Below are 12,201 nucleotides of genomic sequence, written 5' to 3' on the forward strand. Positions count from 1 at the left end.
ATATATTTTGACTTGTAAAGAAAGTATGGGGAATAATCGGAAATATGGTCTCAACTATCAGGCGAGCAGGAGCTGAACAGAGGTATAGAATTTTCAAGCCTGATAGAATGCATCAGATTCTCCTTTCAGTTGCACGGTCTGCGCAGGCGCGAGCGAAGGTTTTTTTTTTTTTTTTTTTTTTTTTTTACTTTTGAGTGTGTGCGCTTATTGTCGAAGCGGGGATAGGGACCATCCTGAACCGACAGATGCCAAACTGCTTTTGTTGAGGCAAGTGCGGGGTTGCCAATTTGATTTACAAGATCCCTTTCAATTATCAAAGCACCAGAAACGTATTTTCACATTAGAAGCTATAAGTATGTAAATAATATATATATTTTTTTCGTCTTTTAACCCCCCCCCCCTCCCCCCCCCCCCTGAAATTTTAATGACGCAGTCTGCGCCGTTACCCCCCCTTGTGGGCACCCCTGCCTTTTCCCACCAAATTTTCCCACCTTTGCCGGTATCAATGTGCGGTTCTTAGAAGGCGGCCAAGTCGCCGCTATGAGCTCACGACAGGGACCGGAAGTGCGCGTCACGGCGTCGTGACGTCACGGAGGAGTGGTCGGGCAGCGGCCCGCGGTCGAGCGCTCGAGCCAGTGTGTCAGTCTGCGACGAGCCGCGATGTGGACGACAGCGTGGTGCGCGCTGCTGGCGGCGCTGCGCATGCGCGCGGCGGGCTTCAACCTGGACAGCGACCACGCCGACGTGCTGGCGGGCGCTGCGGGCTCCTACTTCGGCTACTCGGTGGCGCTCCGGGGAGTTGGCCGCGCCGACGCCAGGTACGTGCCTCGCGTCTACATTGGCACGGCTGCCGCGTCTGCTGCGTCTGCTGCTTCCTCTATAATGCTTCGAGATCATAGCACGGGTAGAATTTACATGTGTAATAAAAATAATCGACAAAGTAATAATAGAACACTAGATATTCTTGTTCTTGTAATAATTTTTAACGTATTTAGAATATAAATAAACATGGCTACAACCGCAGATAAGTTTTCGGCTTCTATCGTTCTAAGGAGCGACGTAACGGAAGAGCTCAGCACCGCCGAGCTAATCTGTACGGGTTCGTCTCCGTCTGCGTGCTTTTGTAGAAACCCTGTTCCGTGAGATCTCCGTTTACGTGATCCGTCTTCGATTCCGTGTCATCGTAGAACGTCCCTAAGAGCCGGGCCAAACTCCACTATTATAGAAGATAAAAAGACTAAACGCTACCGTGGCTATAAATGTAAACGTGATCTGCGCGGCATCACAGACATTTTAGGGTTTATAATTATGCTAGATGACCCGGTGAACTTCGTACCACCTAAAATTAATTTGATTGTAACTCTTCATAAGCGATTATCAATCCTTATCAACCTTCCAACTCGAATTCATTGGAATCGAGAATTTTAGCGGCATCGTGTACGGTTTGGGTTTTGTTTGGTTATTAAATGAAACTCGTCTGTAATTTAAATGAATTCAATGTATTTTATTTACATGAAAGATAAATGCAGTTAACATTCAATGCAAAGCTTTCTGGTAAACTGCATTTTTCGTTTTGTTTTTCGGCGCATAAATAAACAAAACTGATGGCTTTCCAACACGCTACATACAGTTGTCCATGCGCGAAACACTGAATCTCCAAGTACTTAAATGTGCAAACTTCAGTGGTCATCAGTGCGGTTCGCACGTGAAGTAGCTCACCGCGCATTTAAATGACTTCGACGACCTATGTCATTGCAATGAACACTGTAAAACAACACAATCATAATCAATGAAATCTGTCGAACTTGCCTTGAGAACTTTACAACTTATTATTAACCTCAAACTTATTTCTCGAGTTTTGCTAAAACACATTTTAATGAATTTGTGGTTATAGTTAAGCCTGCAAAGTTAATTATCCTTTAAAGAATGGCTGATCAAAATGAATGTTTGCAAAATTTAATTAATTAAATTCGCTTTAACCAAATCTATTATCAGTAGGTATATATAGTATGTCCTGGTGCAGGGGGGTTGGGGGTCGGGAGCCGGGGAGCCACGGCCACCATCTCGGATTACGTCACTTCCGGCGGCCATCTTGGATTCGACCTTGACCTTTGACCCCGGCGGCCATCTTGGATTACATCACTTCCGGCGGCCATTTTGTTTTTATCTGCCATTTTGTTTACTAGAACATTCCGCCAATTTGAGTTTCGTCCGCCATTTTGAAAATCTTTATTTATTATACGATTTTAATGAAATCAATTTTAAAATTTATAAAAAAATTAAATAAAATTTAAAAATATATTACTTAATAAAATTTTAATTAAAAACCTGCGCATCGAACACCCCACTCCTCTACATTACGAGTACACAAACTAGCCCCCCCCCCCTCCACCTCTGTTACAATGACATCGTCATCGAACACCCCACTAACCCCTGTTACATTTTTTCGTTACACCACATTCTTTAAAATAAATTTATTATCAAAATAAAAATATATATACCATCGTTGTCTGCTGGAGGCAGCCATCTTATTTAGTGGAGACCGCCATCTTGATTTCATCTGATGGATGTCGTCATCGGGTTTAGGTTTCTAAAGTATGTTAGTGTATATAAGGTCGAGTTTCAATTCTCTACCAACATTATTATGAACCTTATAGACCGAAATTTACAAAATCCACAGTCATTTTGTTGTTGTAACCATAATTTTTTCTTAAAGTCTTATCATTTATAGGTTTTAACTAAAATATATATCATCAATACTATCGTTGTGGATGCGTTAGTTAAAGTAATGATAATTAAAAAAAAAATTATCACTCCATCTTAGCGGACCAGAAATTTTTCAGTCTCCTAACTTACAAGTAATATTCTCTTCTCATGTTTGCGTACACATGTTTAAAAGCTGCATGGAAGCAGATATTTTTTAATGTTTGCGTATAATATCATTTCACTTTTCCGAAACCAATTTTAAATAAAATAATAGGAGAATTCATGTTTTATATTAAAATAGTAAAACAATATATGGGTAAAATTGTATTTATTAAAAATAAAATCTCATGAAGAGAAAAACGTACAAGAAAAACAGAACTATACAGCAAAGGGAAACCATGCAACAAATGGAAAATTTACAACAAAATAGATATAACAGCAAAAACAGAAAACTATACTGCTAAACTGTAACTATACACCAAAATGGAAAATATATACAAAAAATAAAACGACAAAACAGAAAATAAATACAGCAGAAAAACTATACAACAGATTATTTTACAGGTCATTGCCAACATATCCGTGGGGGACCGTGCGGATACCATCTTCGCAGATCAGCCGTTTGTCGTCCTCCCACGTGATGGCCAGCTTATTGCTATATTCGCTGTATAGTATGTGCTGCCGGGAGCGAATGGCTCTTACACCCGCCCTCCTTGTGCGGTGTTCTTGCAGGGCAACCAGGTAGTCGCTGAATGTGATGCGGTTTTTGACCACGCACCGCTGGATGCCCTTGGCCTTTTTCTCGCTCTTACCACCACACCTGTAGGCGTAGAGTTTGGCTCGTAAGCTTACAAACTCCTCCATCACTTCTCCCCCACATTCATCTTTGAATTTGCCAACAACTTTCTTGTTGGTGGGGGAGAAGCAAGGGTGGCCGGAAGGGTAGCAGCTGGTGTCGAACTTCTCCATCAGTATAGGGTCGGCTTGGAGGTCATGGTAGAAGTCCTGTGTCTGGATCTCATACACGAAACTGTCTGTATCCATGTACGCCAGATGAATATTTTCAGAGTATTTAGGCTTCATGGTATTGTAGTGGAAGTCATACATTAGAATCTTTGATAGCTCAAGTACGGCCAGTCCGGCATAGATCGGCTTGTCAAATATTATCGTTTCATGGTTCAGGTGGACTAGAGACAAATTCGGCTCGTACATTGTGCGATCCTTGAAGGATGGGCGGCACACCAACTTCTTGAACCTCTTCTCAGAACACACCAACTCCATTTTGAGCCTTCGTCTCTTGTTCTCCATCAATTTTCCGAAGGTGGAGTTCACAGCCAACTTGAAGAACTCCTTCTCGAATTCGTTTGCTGCTGCTTTACGCTTGTTGGTGTTCAGTCGAATATAGGGCTCCAACCATGCCGACTGCTCAAACTGAAGAACTTTATGTATTCTTATGATTTTTAGTCCATGCGATACGGCTTGCTGGAGGTTTTTATAGTGGACGATGTAGTGCTCTTTATTTTCCAGCGTTGTCATCAGCTTTGATTGTTTTGAGCCGGGAGGACATTGATTCACGGGGAGAAATGGCAGGTCTTTGTGACTTTCGTGGAGCTCGGGAGGGTACTCCACGTCACACTCAATTATGTATCCAGTAGGTGAATTTTCCGGAATAGACATAACATCAACGGATGTATCCGACCATTTGAAATGACGAATTGGAAGCGGTAGAGACATCGCCCACCCGTACAAATTATTTGCATCAATATACTCTAGGAATATGGATGGCTTGGAAGCATCATATGTCTCAGGCACATATGAATTATTCGCAACACAATGACGTTTGATGCTTTGCGCTACACCACCACGAATACCAGCCTCCACAAACATATACATGTCATAATCTGTGAGTAGCTCTAGCTGTACACCTGTGGTTCGAAGCATCGCGTCGAAAGCGAACCCAGGACAAGAAATGTAGTGAGATGGATCTAAACTATATGTCTCCAAACATATGGAACGGAAATTCTCGAATACATCTGCTAGGATCAGAACATCCGTCTTCAGGTACAAGTCAGCATACTCCCCCAAAGTAGCACACTGAAACTTGTCCCAGACTTTCACTGCATGAGCATACTCCGTCTCTGAAATCCCAGAATCAGTCAGAATATTAAAGAAATCATCGATAGGTGGAAGACTCGTATCGTCTAGTCGAGCAAAAGAATCAACGAAGTCGTAGGGGAAGACTCCCTTGCGAGTAACCAACTCCAAGTCATCAGGAGCGAAAAACTCAGCAGTACTGACAAACTTGTCTGCAGGCAAGAACTCAGCGAGCGAAGCAAGACCCCGACTCATGAAACGGAACGTATCAACAAACTGAATGCTGAACTTATCATGTAACTTTTTGGAAAAAGTTATCAGCTTCTCTTCCGAATTAGGAATGATGAAGATGTCTTTAGTGTCGTACCCCAACTTCCTGATAATGAAGTTCTGATCGTACGCCAGGTTGTGGAAGAACACAATCATCTTTTTCGGTCTGCGCCTGAGAAGGTTGCAGTCATTACATGCAGGTCCAATAAATTCACCGGTGAAGTGATTATGATCACGAACTTTCTTTGCGACCCCTCCGAACTTTCCTTTACAGTAGCAACAACACCTTGCTTGCAGAAAAGCAGTGTTCTGCGAATGTGTGAGCGGAGTCATAGGAACAGACGTAGAAAATATTTTCTGTACGTCATGTCCAATCTCCACAATGCGGGATATGAATTTGTCTTCTGCGTCACAACCACGATACACTTCAGGCTGTGAAGAAGTGAGGTGTGCTGGAATGACGGAGTTATCTGCTTTCACATAAATGCAGTAGCTGTATGCTTTATGCTTTTGGTACTGCAGCGTGTATGGCTCATCAGGATTCGGGTGACACGTATGGATTTTCTCCAGAATAGCTTCAAAGTCGCAATATACCACGATGGGCATCTTATCACTGTGATGGAAGTTTTTGAACTTCAGAACAGGTGGCTGGCCATTTTCATCAAGCTGTGGCATCTCAATCCTAACAGCAGCATGCTGTTTGCAGAGCACACTGTGTTTTTCCAAACACTGAAGACCAGTGAGCCCACTAACCCTATCCTGATCATCATAATGCTTGAAGCATCTTTTGCAAACATGAATAGCCTCAGTGTGTGTAGTGAGTTGGGACCGAACCAGGGCAGAAAATTTTTTAATGTATGTGAAATGGGACGAATCGTCATTGACCAAGAGCAGTAGATCGAAATGATGTTCTTTCTCTTCAGGAGCGACTCGTGCAGGAACAACATTCAGATTTTCGTCGATACTGTAGATGTTGATAGAGACTCCGGGGTTCTGTTTTTCAAACAGCGGTATTTGCTTGATTGGAGTAGGAAACTCGATGTTCGTGAAGTTGAATTTCTCTTCCAAGTCATGGTACCGCTGGTTGACACGTTCAGGATTCCGCCCTTCCACATACTTTACCAGGATCGCCCACTTGAAGCACATGTGATCATCCAGGTTTTGTGGATTGATCACTGCATGTTTTGTTTCGATGGAAGTAGGTAGGTCGATGTAGGAGCTGGCACGGAGTGGATCAAGCTTTTTGATTCTCAACTGTAGTCTCTTAACGGCCGATAAAGTCCATCCGGACCCCTTACCCATATAATCTTCCTCCTCCTTGCAGATCTTGGAGATGGACTCGGCAACTGCTTCCTCCACCTCGTGAACTGCGTAGAGGGGGGCATTCATGGTTTTGAAGGCCCTCTTGTCTTCGCTGGCATCCACAGGTTTCTCGTAGTCACACTCCAGCATTATGTTAAATTTCAGCGGTCCATTCTCTTCAATCTCCTCCATGAGCTGGCTTATTATTTTTGCCTTGATGGAGTTGAGATATGCGCATATGTCCTTGGCAGTACTTGTTGTGTTTTCTGCCACGTATGTTTTCAAGTTGCCCTTGAAACCTACTTCGGCGGTGATGAAGCCGTGGGTATTGGCCAGACCCATGCCGGTCACCACCTTTGTACGACCTGGCTTGGACATAACTGCAGGCTTAACTACTGCCATCCTCTGCTTTTTGGTCGGAGGTGGAGCAGGCCTCTTGCATACCTTAATGTGGGCTTTCAATTTGTCAGCCCTGGCGAACTCCTTAGCACAGTTCTCGCAGGAATGCACTATGCGGTTTGGGTTTAGTCCACAAGCAGACTTCTCATGTCGTCTGGCATGGCTGGAGTTCTTGAAGGCCTTATAGCAGAAACTGCACCGCATGCTTGATGTCGTGGTGATAGCACCGGTACATGATGCAAGGTGCAGCTGCATCTTGTCACTGCGAGCGACAGTCTTGCCACATAGGTGGCACTGCTGGTAGTCACAATGCAGGTTCTCGGCACACTGTCGCTCGTGTCGGTAGCAATTCTTAGATGCCGTGAAGGAGGCAGAGCAGAAACGACATTTCTGAACGGTAGATGTCATCTCGACAATCGGTAGTCCGGTCTCAACGTACGGAACACGCGAAGGAAGCTCGACGTACGGAGAACTGCAACAAAAGAATTAAGAATACAATGTAGCTATATGTTACATGAAAACAAACATAACCTCAAAACTCTAGCCCTCAAGCTTACTAACCTAAACTGCTAGCAATGTTACTAAATAAAAAAAGTTGCAAACATATCCTCAAAACTCTAGCCCTCAAGCTTACTAACCTAAACTGCTAGCAATGTTACTAAATAAAAAGGTTGCAAACATAACCTCAAAGCTACTCCTTCATGTACAATCCTAAAAATGGTAGAATATTTAAAGTACTGATAAAAGTTAAAGCTGAAAAAGTATTCAATGTTAACTCAAAATGATTGATTACATAACCTCAAAACTACACTAATGCACAACTCAAAAATGCTAGAATATTTAAAGTACTTACTGTTAAAAGTTTAAGCTAAACAATTACTGGTTACCCACACATAAGTGTACAGAGAAAAAACTAGCTAGCAGATAACCTACGAAAAAGCTGAGAAACATAAAAATATTAACGAAACATGTAGCATACCTCAGAAAACGATGAAGTGGAGCTGCAGAAGATGATGTATCGTTGGCGGTAGGAATCATGGTAGCAGCGAAACTCACACACGAACTAGCTCACTCAAACTCCAATAACACAATGAAGCTCCGACAGCTAATCCTGGCCTTTTATAGCCTCGGACCTGCCTGTTCTTGGAAAAACCATTAGGAACAGAGTATTTCTGTTGTATCCGCCAATAGGAATGTAGTACATGGAAGTACCATTGTCTTCGGAAAAACCCAGCATGACTTATGTGCATGTCGTAGCAGGTCTGTGAGGGGTGGGGGTAGAAATGTAACCTGACAGCCAAACAGAGGAAACCTCTCTCGGGTAAAACCACTAATTACCTAGGTGATTAGAGATTAGGGCGCGAGGCACTGCCTGCATCGTGACTCATCACTCAGGAATGTCGTCTCGCAGTGCCGAGGGGACCCAAACAATAGACTTGACCGTGCATGTCACAACAGGTACATTAGTCCGCGACTTTGTGGCGCCATGAGGCGCTCATGAATGTCTGAGCCTGCCACAAACAGCTCGTCAAAGAATCATCACGAAGCACTCGAGCTGCAGTCATGACGCGCATGCTACAACAGGCCCGTTAGTCACCGACTTCGTGGCGCCAAGCTGACACTCGGGTAGACAGGTAGCTAAATGATAATACTAGTAATGCAAGGAAATAAAAAAAATCGGGTATGTTTAATACATTTTTTAAAAGTAAGAACACATTACAAAACTAAAACATTAAAAATTTATTCTACATTTATTATGACCAACATTCGTTTAAAATTTTTTAGCATTTCATTGCGAACAATCAGTTGAACATCCACAGAATGACACATTTTGCTGATGTTCCAGGAACAAACCCTTTTCACAACCATTTAAGGAGACTTTCCTTAAGCTCTCTTTTCATTGGTCAAATAAAACATCTCCCTCTCTTCCCCTTTTACAATGATGCTGCTTCACCATCACACTAAAATTCTGTAAGACCAAAAAAATATATACTTCCCTTAAACCTTACGGTAGAAATTTCATCCTAGGATGCTGTTACTGCATCTAGAAATTAAAAATTATATTATCTCATACAGGTTTTATTTACATGTTAGACTTAACCATCCTACCACACACACACACACACACATGCACACACTTACACACACATGCGTGCGCATGCGTGCACTGAGATGAAATACATACTTGCCCACATAATGTACTTTTATTTACAAAGGCAACATATTAAAACACATAATATTTAAATTTTGTGTAGATTGGATGGTACCAGAAACCATACTGCAAAACGAGCGGACAACACTTGAGTCTTTTACTATGATTGGGCTGACGGATTGCCTCTGGAACGCCCTTGTTACCTTCAACGACTCAGAATTAAAACTTTTATCCATCAAAAAACAACAACTGTTTAACTAAGCAAACATACACCCTACACCCCTAAAAAAATTGTTATTACACAAGGCATTATTTACATGGCAGGAGACCGCACACACGAAGTGCGCAGCTTCAGGTTAGAAATATTGATTAAAATAACTGCTAAAGATGCTAATTTGTTTATGAAAAAATTGCACATGAAATACAGACACTTAGTTATTTACACACACGTACATACATACATACTTACACCCTGCATGGCTTCAGAAGGAAGTACGATATTTTAAAAACCACTCAAGACTTACATCTGTTTATGAAAAGGAGCTAAATATTAAAACATTTTCAAAGTTAATTTTAGAGATGAAATATCATGTGCAAGTCCTTGCATGCGAGAACATTTTATTACGTAATTATCTTCATTTTTCCCAAACCATAGGTCTGATGTCTGGATACCACACAAATCACATACTTAAGATATGCACTACGAGATGACTGCACGCCAGTCCAAGCCCATGCGCTTAGAGACGAAACTGCACTAGAAGCGTTAGCAAGCATTGCAATTATCTAGCTTCACTAATGCAGATTCACCTCTGACTAGGTGGACCTCCTGAAACAGTAAACATAGGACAGCGAAACACATTAAAATAATACATTTCAATACATTTCAATAATATAAAACACTGCATATTTCACGAAAATCACCACGCAACTGACAGCCCTTTCAGTCACAATTCTGCGAATGCTATCACAGAATGCTAGATTTAGAAAGAAAGGATCATTCATTCCTTCATTGTGGAACAAAGTGATACATCACATGAAGAGAAACAAAAAAGGCACACACTTCGTTCTTAGACTCGTGCCGCCTCCTTGACAGAGATAAAAGATTTAACACATAAAATAGTATATATTTCATTTCCAGCGATGAAGCTGTACCAATATCACCTTGACAAGCTTAGATGATCTAGGGAGAGACAAAGTAAATATATTAACAAAAAAACGACTAAAAATCATTTACAAACAAAATACTTAACATTCCTTCGATTACATATTTTTCTCAATTTAATAAATGAGAGAACACAAACATTTGCTTAAATCACTATTAATCAATTTTAAACTCTCGTGTACATCAGGAAAAAATATATTGTAACATTCATTATTAGTTGTAATGTAAAAAATGCAAAACAGTTTCTTTGTGGGATGTGGAATGCTCACTCACGATCGAAAAAAAGAGGGGCTTCGCTGTAACGCAAGGGGAGGGGGAAACCATCTTGAAAGTTGATGTTTCTCATATATTTGGATGTATAGTAATCAAGCAAGTAATAACATTTTGTGGTATAATCTCCGTCTGATTAAAGTTTATTTGCTAACATGAATTCACAAATTAAACGAATCTCTGAGTACATTTGCTTATCTTTTATAGAAAAAAATGCACAGATTGATTGTTTTATCATGAGTAACCAGGAGCACACTAAAAAAACCAAAAAAATTCTCGCCAATAATAACCAACAGCACACAAACAATAGAAAAAAACGATGTGTCAGTAATAACATGCAGCATGCGAAGAAAATCACCAAAATATTGTCAAGAATAACCATCAGTACATGTAGAATACCAATAAAAATTAATATGAAAAATGCTGAAGTGCACGGAGAAAATTATCAAATTCTTGTCAGGTAAAAAAAGCAGAAGCAAATGAAAAAAAACTCAACAAAATTATAACACAGTAAAGTTGGAGCACCCGTAGAAATCTATCGAAATTTCATGTGAAAAAATAGGAGCACTCAGAGAAAACTATCAGTGAGAAGATTAAAATCATCATACATTATCAATTTTTTTTTAAAAGTTCAAATAAAATCCTGCCAGATCTCTTTGCTTAAGCAACATGGGAGTTCTTGCACAAGTCAGCTTGTGAACTCTTTGCTTAAGCGACATGAGAGTTCTAGCACAAGTCAGCTTGTGAACTCTTTGCTTAAGCAACATGAGAGTTCTGGCACAAGTCAGCTTGTGAACTCTTTGCTTAAGCGACATGAGAGTTCCGGCACAAGTCAGCTTGTGAACTCTTCGCTTAAGCAACATGAGAGTTCTGGCAGGATTTTATTTGAACTTTTTTAAAAAAATTGATAATTTATGATGTTTTTAATCTTCTCACTGATAGTTTTCTCTGAGTGCTCCTATTTTTTCACATGAAATTTCGATAGATTTCTACGGGTGCTCCAACTTTACTGTGTTATAATTTTGTTGAGTTTTTTTTCATTTGCTTCTGCTTTTTTTACCTGACAAGAATTTGATAATTTTCTCCGTGCACTTCAGCATTTTTCATATTAATTTTTATTAGTATTCTACATGTACTGATGGTTATTCTTGACAATATTTTGGTGATTTTCTTCGCATGCTGCATGTTATTACTGACACATCGTTTTTTTTCTATTGTTTGTGTGCTGTTGGTTATTATTGGCGAGAATGTTTTTGGTTTTTTTAGTGTGCTCCTGGTTACTCATGATAAAACAATCAATCTGTGCATTTTTTTCTATAAAAGATAAGCAAATGTACTCAGAGATTCGTTTAATTTGTGAATTCATGTTCGCAAATAAACTTTAATCAGACGGAGATTATACCACAAAATGTTATTACTTGCTTGATTACTATACATCCAAATATATGAGAAACATCAACTTTCAAGATGGTTTCCCCCTCCCCTTGCGTTACAGCGAAGCCCCTCTTTTTTTCGATCGTGAGTGAGCATTCCACATCCCACAAAGAAACTGTTTTGCATTTTTTACATTACAACTAATAATGAATGTTACAATATATTTTTTCCTGATGTACACGAGAGTTTAAAATTGATTAATAGTGATTTAAGCAAATGTTTGTGTTCTCTCATTTATTAAATTGAGAAAAATATGTAATCGAAGGAATGTTAAGTATTTTGTTTGTAAATGATTTTTAGTCGTTTTTTTGTTAATATATTTACTTTGTCTCTCCCTAGATCATCTAAGCTTGTCAAGGTGATATTGGTACAGCTTCATCGCTGGAAATGAAATATATACTATTTTATGTGT

At 40.2% G+C, this 12,201-nt stretch overlaps 1 protein-coding gene across 3 annotated transcripts in view; it reads left to right on the plus strand.

The window, feature by feature from the left end:
- The first annotated feature begins 642 nt into the window (after window positions 1-642).
- The window catches only part of LOC134527386 (integrin alpha-4-like), a 155,716-nt gene continuing 144,157 nt past the window's right edge, over window positions 643-12,201 (plus strand). For 2 of the 3 annotated variants that reach the window (XM_063360034.1, XM_063360033.1), the window contains exon 1: window positions 643-818. In XM_063360034.1, the coding sequence (XP_063216104.1) occupies window positions 661-818 (158 nt within the window). In that variant the 5' untranslated portion in view covers window positions 643-660. The remainder of the gene's footprint in view (window positions 819-12,201) is intronic. The other variant, XR_010074179.1, reaches the window with a different exon arrangement.

This window comes from Bacillus rossius, chromosome 1 (genome assembly GCF_032445375.1).
Source record: "Bacillus rossius redtenbacheri isolate Brsri chromosome 1, Brsri_v3, whole genome shotgun sequence".
NCBI lineage: Eukaryota > Metazoa > Arthropoda > Insecta > Phasmatodea > Bacillidae > Bacillus > Bacillus rossius.